Raw genomic sequence first — 22,094 nt, 5'->3', positions numbered from 1 at the left:
GGACCCCTCCGCAGGGTGGCTGGGTTCTCCCTTAGAGATAGGGTGAGAAGCTCAGTTATCCGGGAGGGACTCGGAGTAGAGCCACTGCTCCTCCGCGTTGAGAGGAGCCAGTTGAGGTGGCTCGGGCATCTAATAAGGATGCCTCCTGGACGCCTCCCTCGGGAGGTGTTCCGGGCATGTCCCACCGGCAGGAGGCCCCGGGGGCGGCCCAGGACACGTTGGAGAGACTATGTCTCTCGGCTGGCTTGGGAACGCCTCGGGGTCCTGTCGGATGAGCTGGAGGAAGTGGCTGGGGATAGGGACGTCTGGGCTTCCCTTTTAACGCTGCTGCCCCCGCGACCCGACCTCGGATAAGCGGAAGACAATGGATGGATGGATGGATGGATTTTGGAAGACCAAAACTTAGCCAATATCTAAATTTTTTAAGGCCATGTTTACCTGCTGGGAAAAAAATGCTCATTTGGGTTTGTAATATACTGATTGGGCGGGTTGAGTTGCTTTTTTAATGCGCGGAATTCTTATTCTTGTAATATGATCTGTTAAGCTGACACCTTCTGCTGCACGTTAAATTTCTGTCACAAGATATCCTAGAATCTAAGGGTTTCTGATGAAATCACCACAGGTGTACCATTCCCTTGTTTGACATACTATTTGGCAAAAACAAGTGGAGCGTTAAAACCGATTTAAACAAAGAAGTTGTTTCTATCCACTCAGATGGTTAACTTGTGTATAGTCTGGGTTCTGTATTTTTGTGTTCGTGTTTTTTAAGAATCAACTGTTATGGATTTACTCCTGACCCAATTTATAACGCGTAATGTGAATTCAATAATGCATATATGTATGCTTAATTATAGGGCTGTGGTATTTCTGGTTTCCACAATGGCTACATTTACATGCCTACACTAACAGCCCTTCAATTTGTAGCTTCTTATTCTTAAACAATTTGTGTGAGATGTTCAGTTAGTTCATCCTATTTGTCTATCGGCTGCCACTTCTTTATCTGCAGTCATGTTTTGTACACAGTGATCCCTCAGTTGTCTGAGTTAACGGGGACCAGGAACCCCAGCAAAAAGTAAAAATCCGCAAACTGGCATCGCACCTCCATAAAAGCCCTCAAGGGTCAGACTTACCTCGAGGTGACGTCTTTACAGACAGAAAGTATACAACTGTAACAAAATAACAACTATGGATCTACTTATAAAAACACAGAACATAGTTGAATGAATACTCTCTATTGTCAGAAAACAAAAATGCAACAAAATTGGAGGGTTTCTCCTTTCATTTGAAGAAAACTATTTAGAAAGTGGCTGGCTGCACGCTAGTCTCAGGTATCATGTTGAGCCAGGTCTCTGTGATGATTAAAATACAACCGGCCCGAATGCTGCGTTTTCCCAAGGGTTGTAGCTCCAGGTCATGTGTTTCATGGATAATGGAACTGGTGTTGGTGAGATAAAGCCTAGCTGTAGCAGTAGGCTAGACCTGCAGCCTCCCTATTTGGTTCTCTCTCAACGTCGCCTCAGTCACTTCCCGAACCCAATAAAAATCCACGGAGAACCCACTGGTGATCACCATTTCTTTATGCTCTTCTTAACCCCCTCAAAGTCCTATTTAATTGATGAATTTATTTTCAAAGTAACAAGCCGCTAAAAGATAGCTGTCGGTTTTTGTTGAAATTGTACAATATTTTATTGTTATTAGTATTCATTTTATGTTATAATGCCTAAAATATCTAAATTGTCAAAAGGTACTTATTTTTTATATATCAATTTTAGGTCTCGACCCAGTGGAGGAGCTTACAGTGGACCCAAAGGGGAATATATTTTTGGTAAAATGGAACCCCCCCAATAATAAACGTGTTACACAATATGTTGTGGAGTGGATTGGTGCTAATGATTTTGATTGGCTGAGGGTCAACAGAAGCACCCACCAAACTACTATAAAAGGTAACTTATTTTACTTTAATGACTGGGTCTTTTACTCAAGGCACATTTAATTTACTTGCTCATTATCTCCTGGCAAAGTCTTTGCAAAAGTATTCTGAGAGCATTAACCAAACTTTGTCAAAATGTAAACATTTCTGTTCACCCATCACCATGTATCAATTGATTATTTAAATGATGCTTCATTTAATCTCTTTTACACATAGGCAAAATAGAGAGGTTTGTTTGCTACAACATCTCTGTGTATTCCATATACTCTGGATGGACAGGGAAACCAAGAAGTGTAGAAGCTTTTCTTGAGCAACAGGGTAAGGCTGCATGCACCCTCTGTCTTTAAATGTTAAGATTTGAATTTCCATTTAACTCAGACATTAAATGTGACACAGTAAAATGCCTTTACTGACAGAAACTCTTATTCATGTCTGTTTTAAATGTTAGAGAACTTTAGAAATATGTTTTTCTTTCTCTTTTTTTATAGCGCCTTTGGTAGGCCCCTCTGTTCGACTGAAAAGTAAAGGACGAAATGAAGCCGAACTTGTGTGGAATGAAATTCCCAAACACAAACGACAAGGCTTCATCACAAACTATACCATTTTCTATTCAAGTGGGACTGAACACTGTATGTATATTTTGATGGCTTTATTTCATAACCCCAATTCGGTTCAGTATTGCACATTTTTTACAGTATTTCCCACTAAAGGTTTTTGGGTTTTAAGATTTAATTTAATTCATACTGACATTTATTTAGGATTTCAAAATGGATTGGAATTTGGGGCCTCAAATTTAACATGTCAAAGGTTGAACAAATATTTACAGTGCATCCGGAAAGTATTCACAGCGCTTCACTTTTTCCACATTTTGTTATGTTACAGCCTCATTCCAAATTGTATTAATTTAATCTCTTATCTCAAAATTCTACACAAAATACTCCATTATGACAATGTGAAAAAGATTTTTTTTTTTACTTTTTTTGAATTTATTAAAAATAGAAAACTAAGAAATCACATTTACATAAGTATTCTTCAGCCTTTGCCATGAAGCTCAAAATTGAGCTTAGGTGCATCTTTTTTCCACTGATCATCCTTGAGATCTTTCTACAGCTTAATTGGAGCCCACTTGCAGGAAATTCAGTTGATTGGACATGATTTGGAAAGGCACACACCTGTCTATATAAACTCCCGCAGTTGAGTGTGCATGTCAGAGCACAAACACCAAGCATGAAGTCAAAAGAACTGTCTGTAGACCTGCGAGACAGGATTGTCTTGAGGCACAAATCTGGGGAAGGATACAGAAAAAATTCTGCTGCTTTGAAGGTCACAATGAGCACTGTGGCCTCCATTATTCGTAAATGGAAGACATTTGGAACCACTAGGACTCTTCCTAGAGCTGGCCGGCCTTCTAAACTGAGCGATCGGGGAAGAAGGGCCTTAGTCAGGTGTTGTGAGGGTCAAACAGAGTTCCCGGACCCAACCAAATGTTTGATCTTACATGACACAGTCCAGCGTTTTTCCGAATTGCTCAGTCCACAATTAGTAGATTTGGGAGTCCACAATTGAAAGGATTTGGGAGTACAGTCATTAAACATTCCCGATTAAAGTCGCCGTCGACGATAAAGCTCCGTTGGGGTAGTGCAAGCTGATATTTAGCAGCGGGCAGGAGATATAGCGCTATGCTAACGTTAGCATCTGGTGAAACTGTTAGCGGTGGAAATTATACAGCAAACACAAAGACCACAGTTAACTCTCCCGGTACATAGCTAGAACTCCATATCGAGTGAGCATTGTGTATCAATGGTTCCGCTATTATTGTAGCGCGTAGTCTCCATCCCCTGTTTTTACCGGAGTCTTCGTCTCGTTCGAGCCGGTGATGTAATGCGGCGTCGGGAAAGCCAAGACTCCGTGATGGCCAAAAAAAGTCCTCCAATTCCGGGCGTTGTTGGTGGCGATCTGCAGCTGTGGGGATGTTTTTCAGCAGCAGGAATTGGCAGACTTGTCAGGATAGAATGAAAAACTAATGCAGCAATATATAGAGATATCCTGGATGAAAACCTGCTCCAGAGCGCTCTTGACCTCAGGCTGGGGCGAAGGTTCATTTTTCACCAGGACAACGACCCAAAGCACACAGCCAAGATCTCAAAAGATTGGCTTCAGAACCAATCCGTGAATGTCCTGGAGTGGCCCAGCCAGGGTCCAGACTTGAATCCGATTGAACATCTCTGGAGAGATATGAAAATGGCTGTGCACAAACGTCTCCCATCCAACCTGATTGAGCTTGAGACTTATTGCAAAGAAGAATGGGCAAAACTGCCTAAAGATAGGTGTGCTAAACTTGTGGGATCATATTAAAAAAGACTTGAGGCTGTATTTGCTGCCAAAGGTGAATCAACAAAGTATTAAGCAAAGGCTGTGAATACTTATGTATATGTGATTTCTTAGTTTTCTATTTTTAATAAATTCAAAAAAAGTAAAAAAAAACACTTTTTCACATTGTCATAATTGAGTATTTTGTGTGAAGCACTGTGAATACTTTCCGGATGCACTGTATTTGAGTGAGACTGCATCTCCCAATGCTATGGAAATCAATGCATGAAACAGGCATGATTTTTTTCGTATCTCATATTCTCACTTTGATGTTAAATCCAAGTTTTTATCTTCCTCTTCTTTAGTAATGGAAGGCAGGGTTGACCTGGAGTCTTAAACACTCGAAAGACTCATTCAAATCCATCCATCCATTATGTGCACCGCTTATCCTCAGTACGGTTGCCGGTGTGCTGGAGCCCATCCCAGCTATCTTTAGGCAGTGGGCAGGGGACACCCTCAACTGGTTGCCAGCAAATCACAGGGCACACACAGACGGACAACTCGCTCGCTCATTCAGACCGGCCAATTAACCTGACATGCATGTTTTTGGAATGTGGAAGGAAACCAGAGTGTCCGGAAGAAACACACGCAAGCACAGGACAACATGCAAACTCCGCACAGGAGGATTCGATCCCATAACCTCAGAACTGTGCCGGAGATGCGCTAACCACTCATCTGCTGTGCCGCACTCCCAAATTCGATAACTGAAAATAGATATCTCAAAAATATATTCAAAAGTCTTAAATTTGAATGGAAAAAAATCCTAGGGAACCCTGGGAAGGTACATGTTTTTTTTTATTTACAAAATCTTGTCAATCTGCTTTTCTCAGCATCGATGACAGTACCAGGGTCTGTCACGTCTTGTTTCTTGACTTCACTATCAGCCAACACCCAGTATAATGCTTGGATCAGAGCATCAACCGTTGGAGGATCAACCGATGGCACAAACCTTTCATTTACGACCAAGAAATATGGTAAGTAAACTAACATTTGATTATAAATGTCAGGTTGTAGTAAAAGTCTTTTAAATTTGGTGTCAGAACTTCAAGGCATATACCATTTTTATTCGAGTATTACGCGCAATTTTTTTTACCTAAAAAAGAACTAAGTTTGGGTGCATGTTATAAACGAGGGCTGGGGTAACATGCGTTAGCTGTGCAATGGTATGTTCCAGCGGCAGTGTTATAGTGTGTTATGTCATGTCTCACTCGCAGAAGTTCAATACAGTTCACTTGACCTTGTTATTATTATTGTTATTATTATAATTGTTACAGTCTCACGAACAACATGTTTCAATGTATTAGTTTATTATTTGTGCAATTATCAGTCAAAGAAATTGCTGATCATAATCACAAAACATTGAATACAACTACATTTCTTGACCCACTAGACACCCACGGTCTATGTTTAGCAACAATATCCAAATATTTTGCGTGGAGGAAGTAGAGATAAAAAAAAAACATCTCGATGGCTCATGTGCAGAAACGAAGTGTATCAGGAGACTTTGTCAGGTGGTGCCATTTCCAAGAATTCTTATCATCTGCTGTGACTCATGGTATTTGATTATTGATTACTAACTATTCTAAACTGTATTTATTGTTTTAGGGTTGTCAAACCATGAAAATGTAAAGAAACCTGCTTTCAGATGCTTTTCAATGTGATGAGATAATTTCTTTGTCATGGCAAATTTTCTAACTTCAAATATGTAATTTGTCGAAAACTTAGTATTATTGTAAACTCCAACCTCGCAATTTCATTATGCCCGAGCCCACTTCATAAGTAAGGATATATGGTACAACAGACATGGGACTTTACACGTTCTAATCATCAATCTGCCATGTATCAATTTTGGTGTTGTTAGGTTTATAGTTTAATAGTTACTCAAAACAAGGAGAGAAGACACTAATTGATTTTTTTAAGGGCAGGGAGAACAGGTGAGAGCCCAAACCTCAACAAAGAAATTTCAACCTGTTCTAGAAGCCCTCCCTTGATCCCTTTATTTTTTATGAAACGTCCTACATTTCAAAGGCTTTCCTGAAAATCAAAGAACAGCAACCTGATTGGCCGATAGTGACAAAGATGTAAACTGTGCATAATAACTAAAACAACGAGCAACAGGCATTAGTATTGTCAAAATAACGAACTGGCATCCAATGCAATCACATTTACAGGTATTGAAAACAGTATAAACTTATCAGGGGATTACCTAATAATCTTGTTGTCATTTCAAACTTTGTGTCAGGAAAAAAGAAATATCTCTCTCTCTCTCTCTCTCTCTCTCTCTTTCTCTTTCTCTTTCTCTTTCTCTTTTTCTTTTTCTATCTCTTTCTATATCTCTTTCTATATCTCTCTATATATATCTCTATATATATATCTCTATATATATATCTCTATATATACTGTATTTTAGGTATAACATTTATTTAAAGGGTATTGTTCTTAATTGAGGTTTATGAGTTTTTGACAATAAATTGCAACTGCTCACTAAAAGATATTGTCAAAGTAGGGTTCTCCTCCCAATCACAGCTCCTTCTTTGCACCGCAAACTTTTAACCCTCAATAGTCATGATTCCTCTTGTCTAATCCAGAGTAACAGGGTTCTTACAGGTACTCGAAAACCTTGAAAATACTTGAATTTTTACTGTGGTGTTTTCAAGGTTTTTAAAGTGCTTGAATTTTGGGTGAAGCGCTCGTAAATGTTTGAAACTGTTGCCACGTTTCTCTGCATTTTCTCTCGATGGTGGTTTGTGGTTTTTATCCCTTAATCACAAGGGTCGTTGGAGCACCATTCCCTGTGGTGTGTTTTGGGCAAATACATCCTGGTGTCGCGATTCCCTCTCCAAGCCAACAAATTTTTCCACCTGGTCTCAAACCGAGGACCTTTGACTTTTCTTGGCTTGCACCCAGCTTAAATACATCGTTAGTGTTGATGAGATCAATGATGATAATGATTACGGCAATTAACCAATAATATTTTGTTATTAAAAATATGATAATGTGTCGTTTTCTTTTAGTGGTACAATAGCAGGGGTCTTCAACCTGGTTTCCGCTGGCACCCGTGTGCCCTATGAGAATGGCTGATATGCCAGCGGACCTGTTCTGAAAACAGCCCGCCAGTGCTGGGTCATTGTGATTTTCTAGGAAAATTGTTTTTTGTAGTTGACTTGAGTCAAATTAACCCTAATTCATACTTATGTCTTTTATTCTCGTTCTTTCTCCCTCGCTCCCTTTTTCTTTCTTTCCGTCTTACTTTCCCTTTCTTTCTTATTCTCTCTATTGTCATTTCCTCTGTCTCCGTCTTTCTCTCTATTTCTCCCTTTCATTCTCATGCTTTCTTTGTCCCTTTTTTCTCTCTGCTTCTCCCTTTTTTCTCTTTTCTCTCTCTTTCTATTAAAAGGGCAGTGCTTCTTTGTGGTTGTAGATATTTTTTCGTAGAATTGCTCTGAAAGGTTTTTTTTTCTCTCCCCCCCAGCACCAGGCGAGGTGGAGATGGTTGTGGTGGGAGTTAGTCTTGGCTTTCTTTTTATAGTTCTCTTATTCATATCTCTATGCATCTACAAAAAAGACATGTAAGTACAGAATAATTTTTTTCCTTGTCTTTTTGACAAATAAGTTATTTTTCATGTTGGTGCCGACATCTTAAAACAGTTATATTTTATAAAATCTTCTCAGATACCATTGTTAGACGGAAGCCGAAATACAGGAATGCTGAAAACATTTGTATTTGTTGGTTATTTCTTCATTTTAATCGCGTTGCAACAAATATCCTATCACAAAGTGAACAAATGACCCGGAAAAAAAAAATGGATGAACGGTTGAAGCAAAAGGCAGACCCATTCCCAAATAATTTTGGATGCTTCTTTCATCAAAAAGATACAGGATTCACAGGGGTGCTCTAAATTTGAAAAATGCTTAAATTTTTATGTTTTGTTTTCAAGGGTAGGAAAACGCTTGAATTTTTATGTTTTAAGTGCTGCTCTATATATAGACAAAACAATAAATGGAAAATTATTTATTTTTAAAAGTGTGTGAAAATGATGCTGAGAGCCTGTTCTGGTGCGTCATTATGGGGATGTCACAGCCCCCTATTGGTCGCATCTAAGAAGACAGCTCTATTTAGAAATTCGGCTCTTTTGGCTCCTGAATTTTTTTTTCTTTTTTAATGATATATTTTAAAAAAATAAAAACATTATGCACCAAATTATTTAGTATGTAGTAATTCCATATGTTTTGTAGGGGATCCTAGATCTACAAAAAATGTAAAATTCAAAACAATTTTAGCTTCTTACACACTAAAGAGATATAAAGTCGAATAAAAACACAAAGTCCCTGTAAATGCAAAAATATGAAATATAAATTATAAAAAATAATTCTTCAGTGCTATAAATAAATAATAAAATGGAGAAAAAACAGCTATTTACAATTATATTTTAACCAATTAACACACAGCTCTTTTGAAAAACGCACAAAAAATATAAATGAAAATAGGTAAAACAAAAAGCCAAAGATCATCAGTCTCTAAGATTGAAAGATTGAATGCATTCTGCTTAGGGGCAATCAATATTCTTACACATACAGTCCTTTCTTGTTTTTGTTTTCTGTATTGAACTCAATTATTACCCAACACCTATAGAGCCTTTTCTGTGTTAGTAATCGTAATACGTAGCCAAGCTGCTTGTGCAGCCTATTGACACAAAAAGATTCTAGATCATAGATTGGAACAGCTCAAAATAGCGCAAAGTATGTGGAGCCGCAAGATAGCGACTTTACTTTTGTCATCAAATTCAACAACTGGATTTCTTCATTTAAAGGTACTGGAAAAATTTACCTTAAACAGGCTTAAAAAGCGTTTAAATGTGGGCCACGATTAAAGTGTACAAATCATGATATAAACATTTTATCATATCTTACATGAAAATGGAACACATAAACGCAAAGTAGAAAACACACAAGCTTGTTAAACTGGAAACAAAAAACGCTGCAAACAAACGTAATGCTGTTAAAGTAAAAGACAAAACATTCAAAAAGGTTGTGCAAAGATTGCACACCAAAAATATTCACGAACGAAATGTAATAACAAAAATAAAGTAAAAGCAAACACTAGGAAAGTGCAGAGAGGCTTGTGTATTTATGATGTGTTAATTTATTTATATTGGATACATTTGTATGAAGGCGGCACGGCGGATGAGTCGTTAGCGCACAGCCCCATGGTGTGGATGTCCGGGGTTTTATTCCAGCAACCGCAGCCTCCCTATGCAGATTTTGCATGTTTTCCCTGTGACTGTGTGGGTTTCCTCCGGGCGCTCCGGATTTCTCCCACGTTCCAAAGACATGCATGTCAGGTTAATTGGCCAGTCCAAAATGTCACTAGATGTGAATGTGCGAGTGGATTGTATGTCTGTGTGCCCTGCTGGTTCAGGATTTCCTCTGCCCACGGCCTGGCTGGGCAACTCTAGCAACCTTAATATGAGGAGAAGCGCCACAGAAAATTGATGGTTGGCTGTTTGTATGTATTTATGTATACATTTATTTCTACATATGGCAGGATTAGTCCTCCATTACCAGTTGTTTACTGCTCATTAAATGTTTTGCTGAATGACCATATTTAATTTGTATTGAAGAAAAGAAATGACAAAAACATAGCAACAGCTCTATCGTTTTTAATTAAATTGTTGTTAGTCGTTTCTCAAAATAAGCCGCTACACCTATGTAAATCTGCAACAAATAAGACATTTGAAGGTAAAATAGTAATTTACCACGTTGAAAAATATGGGCTGTATTTCTGATTAGTTAAATTTTATCTGCAAAACTGTGCTTTTCCTTTAAAAATAAGGATTAACAATAAAATGAAGCAAAATTTAAGGAAATCAAAAATGAAATGTTTATTTCATTAGTCCAGGACAATACCCAGAAACAGTAAATGTTTACTCTAACTCACAGAGTCAGGTATTACACTGAGACATCTACTATTCACCTCGCTGATTTTCTGACTACTTAGTCAGTGAGTTGTCGAAAATACACGTTGATGGACAAAGTCCTATGAATATCTATACTGAAGAGCAAGAGTACTCACACACACACACACACACACACACACACACAAATGCAACAATAAAATTTAATAATACTATGACTTGCTACTATATAAGCTTGGTGTTACTTTTACGATGTGTTTCCATTTATACAGGATTAAAAAGAACGTGTGGCCTTGGATCCCAAACCCCAGAAACAGCAGCATTGGAAACTGGTCGCCTGATTATCCTTTGAAGGTAAGGACACTAAATAAATCACCAGTATCATTATTTTGTTGCTATTAGTTTTAAATGCTGTTGTTCAGCATTAAAATAAACCATGATAACGGTTTGTCAAGCTTGTTACCAAACATGAAAGTACCATGGCAGATAGGAATCCTTAATAATTGGCATATTCCAGTTTTAAAAGTTACTTGTAGTTGCCCCAGTATCATAGTTCAAACTAATTATTTTACTAAACGATTAGACAGGGTTTCCCAGGGTCTTGAAAAAGTTTTACATTTGAAAACCACAAACCAAGGCCTTTAAAAGGTCGATTTTTACATGTCTTAAATTTAACTGTCAAATGTCTTATTTTTTTCCCTGTGTTATCTGCACGATTGAGCTAATAACTGTTTAACAGGTAAACTAACAAAAGTATGGAACGTTGTGTCATAATATTATTTTTAATTTTCTCTGACTCGATCCTTGACTGATATATCCACTGTGTCGGTCGGAAAATCCCAAAAAATACAGCATTAAGTTGGAGCTTTACATACAGTCAGTCTCTAACTCGTTGTCATCGGCGGATTAACTTTGGGATTGGAGCGTTTTATGCAGTTATTCTAGTTATTTTGACAGATTATTTTGCATTATCTCATAAATGTATGCCAGAATAGGCGTGAAGTCTTAAATTACATTGGATTTGGTCTTGAAAAGGTTTTTAAAAGTCTTGAATTTGAATTTAAGAAATCCCGGGGGACCCTGTTAGAACAGCCCAAGGGGACTGTATCGATAAAACGTACATAGCCTCCCTTAGCTTCAAATATCTGAAGCAAGTAGTAACCGAATTAAATGATGATTGAAACATTTGTTAGCTACTGAAATTCTGTGAAGAACGATTAGCAGATGTAAGTATTTTATTCAAATTAGATCCCAAAAGTATTATTTTAACGCACCATTATTATGCGCAAGTGCGCACAATATTGATAGATATGCGGAAAGAGAATGTCAGAAGGACCAGAACAGAACAGGAAACCCCAGAGCGTTCGTTACAGTTCTTTATTTAGGGACGTGTACAGGGCTAGCGAGAGACGCGATGGCTGTCGGACGTCAGCAGCGCAGCCGGGATGGTAGCTTCGGAAAACGTAGCGGAAGTCTAGCAGGTCAAGTTTACCGGGGCTGGGGAGAAGGTCGTAGCGTGGGACGGAAGCAGGCAGAATCAGGTAAACAGATCAAGAAGGAACAGGTAATCAGGAGAGTCATACGGGGTACAAACGTAATCCTCAGACGAAGAGGTCTGGGCGTAGCATGCTTAAGAAGGGAAAATTAGCCAATCAGAGGGCGTCCACGTGATTGCTCCAGGTGACTCGAGTTAGCAATCACGACAGAGAAGTCAAACATTTTTACAATTGTGGGGCGGCATTGGCTCAGGAGGCAAAGCGCTCGTCTTGGGAACAAGAGGTTGCAGGTTCGATTCCCGGCCTTTCCATGTTTTTTGTTGAGATGTCCTTGGGCAAGACACTGGATCCCTAATGCCCCTGATAGCAGGTAGTTGTCTTGCATGGCTGACGCTTCTATTGGTTGGTTCTTATGTAAAAAGGAAAAGTGTGAAGCACATTTTAAAGCGTTTTGGGAGGTCTTCATTGACTTGAAAAGTGCTATAAAGTGCAGACCATTTGCATTTACAACTCTTCCAAAATGTCCAGAAAATTGCCCAAAGTAAAATAAACAGTTGAAGAAGTTTTGGTGCTGCAAAGTGGTCATCTCCAAATGGCCACTTTTGAAAACACCTAGACCTACCCTCCGAAAAATGGGAAAAACACAATTTTCAGACTGTGATCAAATGGTAAGCCTTCAAGCTATCACCCGTTCTCCAGCTAAAATGGCCATGCTACACTCTTTTGCAGGAATTTGATCGCAAAAAAAGTTCAGGCGAGAATGAAAACCTTCTTTTTCCGTGTGTTGCTCAATGATAGTAGCACTCACAAATTTTTGTCTCAGTTTGCAACAAAACGTTAGTCATTTACCTAAAACCGTGACTAAAACCGTCCGGTTGAAGAGTAGCATTCAATTTACTTTGACTAAATCTTGGATTCGAATTTATGGTAAATTTTACAGGAACGTTAAAGGGTTAAGAGCTTACCTCTAGTACTGTATAATTTGTATCAATTTAACACATTTTGATAGTTCACACAAGACTTTCAATACTCATCTCATCTCATCAGCCGTACCGCTTATCCTCATTAGGGTCGCGGGGGAGCTGGAGCCCATCCCACCCATCTCCGGGCAGTGGGCAGGGGACACCCTGAACTGGTTGCCAGCCAATCGCAGGGCACACAGGGACAGACAACTCATTCGCTCATTCACACCTAGGGACAATTTGGACCGGCCAATTCACCTGAAATGCATGTTTTTGGAACGTGGGAGGAAACCGGAGTGCCCGGAGGAAACCCACGCAAGCACGGGGAGAACATACAAACTCCGCACAGGAAGTCTGGAGCTGGATTTGAACCCACGACAGGTTCCCATGACATGAACTGTGCCGCACAAGCGCTAACCACTGCGCCGCCGTGCTGCCCGACTTTCAATACTGTGGTTTCAATATTACCTTTTCTTGTTTGTCCATAGCCTGAGACACCAAAAAAGAACTGTCTGTCAGGCATCACTGTGCTTAATGTGGATGTATGCGATGGAAAGTCTGTGTCAGAAGACGACAAAGCAAGCCTGTCTCTTCAAAAGGACAAATGTCTCTCTGAAGAGCACAGCAGTGGCATCGGGGGATCGTCCTGCATGTCCTCACCTCGTCAAAGTGTGTCTGATAGTGACGAAGGCGCCGATACCGCCGAGACCACAGCTAGTACCGTGCAGTACTCTTCAGTGGTTGCCTCCAACGGTTACAAAGACCAGACCCCGAGCACACAACCCCTCCAGCTCATTTTTGCCCGCTCCGAGTCTACACAGCCTCTTCTAGACTCTGAGGAGAACCCAGACCTTTTAGTCCATGAAGGCAGTAAAGCTCCACAACTGTTCTCACAGCTGCCCTGCTTCACACATTCTCCATGGAACCAAAACAATGCTAGCTTCTCTGAGTCGAACCAGCTCGACATGGAACCACAGGAGGAGCTGTTGCAGCTGGACTCGGAAGAAGATGAGCAGAAAAAAATGACTGATAGTCAAGCTCTTTCCAGTTATGTGCCACAGCTGGGTGGCTATAGGCCACAATAAGAACACTTAAAGGGGCAGATTGTGGTCTCTAAATTATGTATGTGTTTTGTAAGGTTCGGCCTGAACCTCAGCTAAGTGTTTTTATCTTAAATGCTTGCTATACTAAAAAAAGAACCAGGATACAGCATATTTTCGTTTAGCTATTTACTATGAAGATTGATTACACAGTTATGGATCTTTTTTCAGCATGACGCAAAAGAAATATTTCTTATCCAAAGAAAAGCAGAGTCTTAGCTGCCCACAAACACAGGGAAGGATGACTAAACCTCATCCTTGTGCCAATCTGAAACCCAATAACTGGTTCAAACTCAATGATGGGTGCAAGAGTGCTTTTAGATAGAAAGATGCCAAAGCGAGGATAAGGTCACAGCAACCTAGAGGGTCAGCTCAAGTCTTCTACTTAATATCCGAGGGGCCTAATCCAACAGTTTCTCAAACCGTGTGCTGTGCCGTCTGGTGTACTACAGGAAATTGTCCAATTTCTTTTAGCTAGGGACAAAAAAATAGTTTTTTTTTTTCAAAAAAAGGTTCTACTTGTCAAGTATCAGTGTGTTTTGTCATTAACAGAGAAGGTGTAACAGCTGTCACTATCCATAAGGTTGAAGCAAAAGTTTGGGGTCACCCAGACAATTTTGTGTTTTCCATGAAAAACTCACTTTTATTTGTCAAATAATTTGTCAGTGTTCTTTTTTTCGTATTCATCTCCTTTTTTTGGCCAGTCTCTGGTATAGCTTTCGCTTTGCCACTCTGGCTCGAAGGCCTCCATCTTGGAGTCGCCTCTTCACTGTAGATGTTGATGTTGATGTTTTGCAGTTGCTATTTACAGGATTTGTACAGTTGCTTGAAATCCTTGTAAACACTTGAAATTTGATGTTGTGTTTTCAAGGTTTGAAAAGTGCTTGAACTTTAGATGAAGTGCTTGAAATTGTTGCCATGTTTCTTAAGTAAGGTGTTCAAATATGAGTTCCAAACGTATTTTATGGTTCCAAAAAAGGATTAAGGCTATAGTTAGAGACTAAGGTTTAGGTCTCTTAGTAGGGTATTTAACTGAATTTATGGTCAAAAATAAGGTTGGGCTAGTGTTACAGCTAGGGTTAGGTGGAGGGATAGGGTTAGGAGCTGGGGTTTGGGTCGTAAGTTAGGGTTTTAAACCAATTCTAAGGTTATGGAATGAGGTTGGGGCTAGAGTTACAGCTAGGGCTAGGTGGAGGGCTAGGGGTAGGAGCTAGGGTTTGGGCAGTAAGTTAGGGTCTTAAACCAATTCTAAGGTTACGAAATAAGGTTGGGGTTAGAGTTAGGATTTGAAGGTAGGGTTTATGTTCCCGTCTTTTTATCGGCACTGGATTTTTTTCTTTGAATTGTACTGGCAATTTGGCTTTGAAGTCCTTAAAAAGTGCTTGAATTCGCCCTAAGAAAAAAGTGTACTCGGTGAAGCTGCTTGTTCAGGGGACCTGTAAGGCGCCTATTTCTCAAACTAGTGACTAATCTACTCATCTTTTTGCTTGTTTGTACAGCGGGGCTTCCTATCTTTCTTTAAAGTCTGGTTAAAGCCTTTTTGTGATGTTTTCTGGAGGAAGGAGATCTCAAGTTTTTTGGCAATTTCTTGCATGGTATAGCCTTCAATTCTTATACTGCTGAGTTTCACACAAAAGCTGTCTTTTTCTAGCCATTTTTAAAGTGTAATAACACCCACAAATGTGATGCTCTAGACGAGCTCACAGGAATGTCAGTTTTATAACTTTTCTTACCAGCTTGATTTTCAGTTGTGCTAACATAATTCCACGAGGGTTTTCTCATCACCCATTTGCCTTCTAACGCAATTAACAAACACAATGTACTATTGGAGTGCTGGTTGCTGGGAATAGACCTTCAGACAGTTGTGTGGATATTGCATTAATGTATGTGTTGCTAAAATAGTCATTTACCATATTAGCAATGCTTCGTAAGGATATTTCTAAGTGACCCCAAACTTTTGAACAGTAGTGTAAAACGTTGAGTAACAGGATTATGTGACATTCGTTTGTCTGGGCATGTTCATTTCAAGTCTCTGGTCACCTGAATATTTCACTATAGTTCTGTATATACTCTTAACCTCAAAGAAAATGGAACATATACATTAGTTCAACTGAAAACCACCTTAACCTACTTGCAAAACCAATTTTGGAAATGACCTGTCCCTACCATTTGCAATTGCCCCATGTACACGGAACGTTGGGGTCATTCTTCAAGCAGATTTTGATGTGTAACATTGTTTTTGCACGGCAACATATATAAATGATGCAAATAACTGACAGAACCTGCCTGAGGCCTAAGCCAACAAAGATGCCGCAACCACTGGAGGGCCCCCAAGAGTGGCATTTCTGGATTTTTCTTTTTAGTTTATCTTTGTCACAGTGGACATGCAACTACAATGAAAATTTCAGACCCCTCCATGATTCCTAAGTGGGAGAAAGAGCAAAAAAGCAGTGTGTTCACACTGCATGTGTAACCTACCCTACTTATTATATTCATGGATATCTTTTCTAAACACAGCACATTTATTCTTAAACAATGAGGGGGTAAAGATTTTCATGTGTGGCTAAGAAATGTGATGTCACTGGTTTATTTTACCAGTTGAGTGAATGCAGTTTTACACCTGAGCCAACTCGCAGCGCTTTACAAACTCAACACTACTAGTGGCCAGAGAGCATTTGGTTTGCATGTATTTACAAAAATCATAACTTTTGATAGAAATGACTTAAAGCATGAGTGACAATTAAGAGGCCTGTGAGACAAGCCTAAAAGAAGCCTTAGAGTGCTGCAGTTCTGAATAAAGCAAAGCAACTCCAGCTGTATTTTCTTCTTTCTTTTTGCTTTCTCTCTCTGTCACTCTTTCTCCCTCACCCTCTTGTCTCTATTTCTATCACTCTCCATCTTTTTTTCCTCTCTTTTCTCTCTCTCCCTCTCTGTCTGTCTCTGTCGCTTTTCTCTTTCTGTCTCTCTATTTCACTCTCACTCTCAACCTCTCTTTTTCTTTACCTCATTTCACTCTGTTTAGTTCTCTCTCCCTTCTGTCTTTTTTCCCTCTCTTTCTCTTTAGCCTTCTTTCTTTTTTCCTTCTCTTTATACAGGTATCAGAATTTTCCGCGGATCCGCGGATTTCCACTGTTTTTGAACCCCAAAGGTCATTCCCGTAAATCGTCTAAATTCTATGAGAAAATATTTTGGGGGGGTGAGGTATGATACGTGACTGTTTCATCACCCCAAGTTAGCAGTTAGAGATCGCAAGAAAAATGGGCAAAAAGAAGCGCAGCGCATTAGATCTATAACACATCGGGTTTAGCAAACAAATAGATCGACTCCTACCATTGGTCGATAGGTTCGCTGATAACCAATCAGCGGAACTTTTGTTCAGACCATTGGCTTTCTCAAACATGGCGCTCCTTCCGGTCTTTTCAAAAAAAAAAGTGAAAAAGTAAATATGAAAATACTAAGAAAAGAAGACGAGGCTTTTGTCTCCGAGATTGATAAAGGAATCAAGAATAAATTTAAGTGGTCATGGCTGGAGAAGACTGTCACAGTAAACGTTAAAATCGGCGCAAAGATCGAGGAAGTTACAGAAACTTTGAGCCTGTTCATCGCAAAGTGTGATTTTCCAGGGAAAGTAAAGTGTCTATACTGTGTTGATCTGATCAATTATGGTACGCGAGGTTGTGTGGCACTGATCGATCATGCTAAAATGAACAAGCACAAAGCAAAAATAGCTTGCCGGCGATCAAATTATGCACTCGGATCCGCATTTAAAATCGGCAGTGAAAGTAACAGTAACACCACCGGTTCAACATTATTGGCCGTTCCAAATCCTTCCACTTCAAATACTAGCAGCAGTCAACCACTGGTTCCCCTGTGTGACAGAAAATCCCAATCTGAGGTATTTATAAATCTATTTATGAAATTATTTTATCTTTTGTGTTTATACAATATTTAGAACAGGATAAACAAAATGTATGACATGTATTTTCTTAAAGCATGTTCAGTTTGTGCATTCTATTTTCAAATTAATGATGAATGGTTATTAATGTATATATTTTCATATATATTGTTGATTAGTAGCTAAATACAAGGTCCATCTTCATCATCAAAACACAAGAACAATGGTGATGGTTGTAACATTTTAATCCCCCAATCGTTTTAAACATCTTAAAACTGAAAAAAATACATGGTTTCTGTTTTCTTGGATTTAATTCATTGTAGTGCAATTTTCATATAGCAAATAAGATAAATGCTGTTGGCTTCAGGGGGGCTTCGCCCTCCTGGGCCCCCCACCGGGCTCCGCCCTGGACCTGGCTATTTCAGCTGAAAATGAAAATCTCCATTCTGATCCCTGTTTATATTTCTTTATTTTTCTCTCTGTCTCCCTTTTTCTGTTTTTCTTTTTCTCCCTCTTCATTTCATTCTTGCACTACATGTCCTTCACTCCCATTCTGTCTTTCTCTCTTTGTTATATCCTTTTCAACTTGTCCAGCCCCTGTGAGTTTTGTTTTCTACTGAGTGTCCCTGAAGCTAAGATTAGTTTGACATCCCAGACCTAGAGACTCGATTCCTTTTTGACATACTTGGAAATTTCTGGCGAGCTGGATTAAATAATTTAATGAACCACATCCGGTCCGCAGGCCGTATGATTGACCTGCCTGTTCTATTTGCTCTATAATCGAAGGGTGACCAGTCTACAATGTAGGCCTTAAGACTTAGTATGACAAGTATGCTGAAAAAAATTACTCATTTTGCATTTCAACATATCCTGTGCACTAAAAGTGTGGCTCTTATGTGCAATGTTGCTTTTTTTAATCATATCTTAAAAAGGGTCATATTCTATTTTTCACTCGGGAACTACTGTATATACTGTCAATTCAATGTCACACACTCGCACTTACATCCTCATCTGTGTTAATTAAAATGTACTTTTGAGTGTCTTTCAAAATAAGAATAAATATATATCAACACTACAGTATTTAAGTCAAGTCATGTTTATTTGTTTAGCCTGCACAGACCACAGAATATCACCTGATCTAAAACCTACATGAGGGCAAATAATACACAGATATTGTGAACACAAAATATAGGTTATTCATATGCTATAGAATACAAGTGTCTTTAAAGCCTAGATTTATACAAAAGACTTGGAAAAATTGGTCACACCTAGAATATAGGATACCCATATTCTAAAACATACAAAAGGCGAAAGAAATAGTACATGTTTTTAAATGATATATCTATATAAATGTTATTGGTATATTATTTTCCAAGATAATGCAAATGTTGAAGACAGTTTGCCTGGTCTTTGATTTCCTGAGCTCTGACATCATGTAAAAAAACAAAAGCAATCTCGCAAGCCTGTCACCATATTGGTTTAAATGTTAATTAGTCGTAAAGGTTTTGAGTGTTTTCAAGTTTTACTAGTTTTTGTGGAGAATGCCTAGGCGTTGTCGCAGGTGGATGCAGTAATGGTACAACAGCAACCAGCAAAATAAGGCTAACTGGCAAAAACACACATAGCGCTGATAGAGTCTAAACATGCCTGCACACGGCAGCCTAGCCAGCTGCTTAAAAAAGGCTAACCGAGACCAATTAAAAGATAAGCGGGAGGCTGGCCAGTCAAATGCATCCACCAAGAAGGAGACTACCCGGAAACTTACAACAAAAAAACGGCCATGGCAACAAACCTGATCCTAGCCAGGAAAATAAATTCAGATTCAGATTCAGATCTACTTTATTGTCATTCTAGTACACGTGTATACAGAACGAAATGCCGATACATCTGACCCAAACAGTTTCCTTGAATGTACAGATATAAATAAAAGTTGTATTGTATTATGGCTACGTATAGTATTTTACCATAGTGCCGATAGTGCAAGAGGAGTAGCTAACCAGAAGTGCAAAATGGGCAGTCAGGTTAACAAGTCAGGTAAACAGTAACATTAACACTGTAGCAATAACGCTGTAAGTACAATAGTGCAGAGAGCAGATGTGCAAGGAGTGGCTAGCTATAAAGAACTGCCAGTAGTGCAAAAAGTCAGATTAGCAGCCGTTTAGATTTAGGTTTACTATATGTTAGATTGACGATTTAACAGTCTAATGGCCAGGGGGACAAGACTATTGCGGAACCTGGTGGTCCTGCACCGCACACTGCAGTACCTCTTCCCAGAGGCTAGCAGAGTGAACAGTCCATGATGGGGGTGAGAGGGGTCCCCGATAATGTTCTTAGCTTGGGATAGGCAGCGCTTCTGGCCAATGTCCTGAATGGAGGGAAGTGAAGTCCCGATTATTTTCTCTGCTGTCCTCGTCACCCTCCTCACACTACCCCAGTTGGTAGCGCTGCAGCCTCCACACCACACAGAGATACAGCTGGTCAGGATACTCTCTATGGTGCCCCTGTAGAATGCGATGAGGGAGGGTCGGGGCAGGTGGGCTCTCCTCATCCTCCGCAGGAAGTACAGGCGCTGCTGTGCCCTCTAAACCAGTGATGCAGTGTTCACGGACCAGGTGAGTTTGTTTGTAATGTGCACCCCTATGAACTTGATACTGCTGACAACCTCCACAGCCTTGTTGTTGATGCAAAGTGGGAGCCCATCCCAGCCATCTCTGGGCAGTGGGCAGGGGACACCCTGAACTGGTTGCCAGCCAATCGCAGGGCACACAGGGACAGACAACTCATTCGCTCATTCACACCTAGGGACAATTTGGACCGGCCAATTCACCTGAAATGCATGTTTTTGGAATGTGGGAGGAAACCGGAGTGCCTGGAGGAAACCCACGCAAGCACGGGGAGAACATACAAACTTCGCACAGGAAGTCTGGAGCTGGATTTGAACCCATGACAGGTTCCCATGACATGAACTGTGCCGCACAAGCGCTAACCACTGCGCCGCCGTGCTGCCCATTCATGAAAATGTCCGGTTTTAATTATTTTTCACAAGACCAATTTGCGTGTGTTGAAATTGACTGACGCTTTGCATGGAATCCAGCGGCACTGGCTTGCCTGTGACATATTCCCTTATTCAACAGACAAATCAGGCAGTTGCTTGGGTCTCACACTAGGTGTTTGCGTTTCACACTTTTAAACACCATAAAAGTTGCAGGTCCATGGATTGCACGAATGCCTTGTGAAAACAGCATTTCCAGACTCAAACCCCGCCAAAAAGTTCATCAGTGCTCACACTAAGATCAAATTGTTATAGCGCCCCACTCAGTTGAAGTCGTTCATGAAGCCTTCAAAGATATCCTTTACTGTGTGGTTTCTACAGACGGGAGTAACCATGGAGCAGTGAAAATATTCCCTGTTATAATCCAGTACTATGACTGGAAGAAGGGTGGTGTACAAGCTAAATTGATTGAGGTTAAGGACTCACCAAATGTGACAGCAGAAACCATTGGACAATACCTCATTCAAACATTGGCAAAAAAACAAATTCTTTGAAAAATATATTGCATTTACTGGTGACAATTGTAACACAAACTTTGGAGGAATCTGGCATGATGAAGGGGGAAAGAATGTGTTTGCATGTTTGAAGAGGATGCTGCACAACAAGACTGATTGGTGTGGGTTCCCCAGCACATATGCTGCATAATTGCGTTCATCATGGGGCAGACACAACAGATGTTGATCTTGAGAATGTCATGTTCAAAATCTACCAACACTTCCGGATTTACACAGTGCGCACCGAGAACCTGAAGGATTACTGTAACTTTGTTGACATTGATTACTGAAGGATGCTTTCTCACAGCAAGACAAGGTCTCTGTTCCCAGGTAGTGAGTGGATGATACAGATGTTTCCAGCTTTAAAGGTATTCTTTCTGTCTTAGCAAAAGCCACCCAAGGTGATCAAGAAATGTTTCCTGCTCATTTTGTGGTAAATAATTCAGCATGAAGAACACATAAAAATCACACAAGAATCAACACTTTTGAGAAGCCTTTAGTCTGCTAAACCTCTGGGCTAAGATTCTCAAGTCAGGCCAGAGCTCAGGTTCACACGTGTGCTGGTTAAAATAGCATTGGTCACTCTGCTTGATATGATTTCATTTCTTGCATTTACATTTAGAATATCTATCACTGTTGTACTTTTGGCCTCTGAAAGTTTTTTTTTAGCTAGGTTTCGTGTCAAGTCAGCCCCGTAAATAACAACTTAACCGATAAACATCTGCTTTCGTGTACGAGCAGCTCTAAAGCTACAAGCGGGCATGTGGCTCTTTGGCACTCCTTAGTGGTTCCCTGGCGCTTTTTCAACAGACCAAGGCTACCAAAACTTTGCCCAAGTAGAATGCCCGGCCTGGCAACATTATTATGCTTGTTCCTACTA

At 39.9% G+C, this 22,094-nt stretch overlaps 1 protein-coding gene across 1 annotated transcript in view; it reads left to right on the top strand.

The window, feature by feature from the left end:
- il6st (interleukin 6 cytokine family signal transduce) overlaps nucleotides 1-18,748 on the top strand; it is a 38,184-nt gene extending 19,436 nt beyond the window's left edge. The window contains exons 10-16 of the mRNA XM_088355532.1: nucleotides 1,773-1,943; nucleotides 2,147-2,248; nucleotides 2,419-2,559; nucleotides 5,131-5,274; nucleotides 7,773-7,869; nucleotides 10,488-10,569; nucleotides 13,162-18,748. Of these exons, the coding sequence (XP_088211658.1) occupies nucleotides 1,773-1,943; nucleotides 2,147-2,248; nucleotides 2,419-2,559; nucleotides 5,131-5,274; nucleotides 7,773-7,869; nucleotides 10,488-10,569; nucleotides 13,162-13,758 (1,334 nt within the window). The 3' untranslated portion in view covers nucleotides 13,759-18,748. The remainder of the gene's footprint in view (nucleotides 1-1,772; nucleotides 1,944-2,146; nucleotides 2,249-2,418; nucleotides 2,560-5,130; nucleotides 5,275-7,772; nucleotides 7,870-10,487; nucleotides 10,570-13,161) is intronic.
- Nucleotides 18,749-22,094: the final 3,346 nt, after the last annotated feature.

The sequence above is a fragment of the Urocampus carinirostris genome, chromosome 16 (genome assembly GCF_059441175.1).
Source record: "Urocampus carinirostris isolate Australia breed hairy pipefish chromosome 16, RoL_Ucar_1.0, whole genome shotgun sequence".
NCBI lineage: Eukaryota > Metazoa > Chordata > Actinopteri > Syngnathiformes > Syngnathidae > Urocampus > Urocampus carinirostris.
This window is presented reverse-complemented; position numbering and strand designations above follow the sequence as displayed.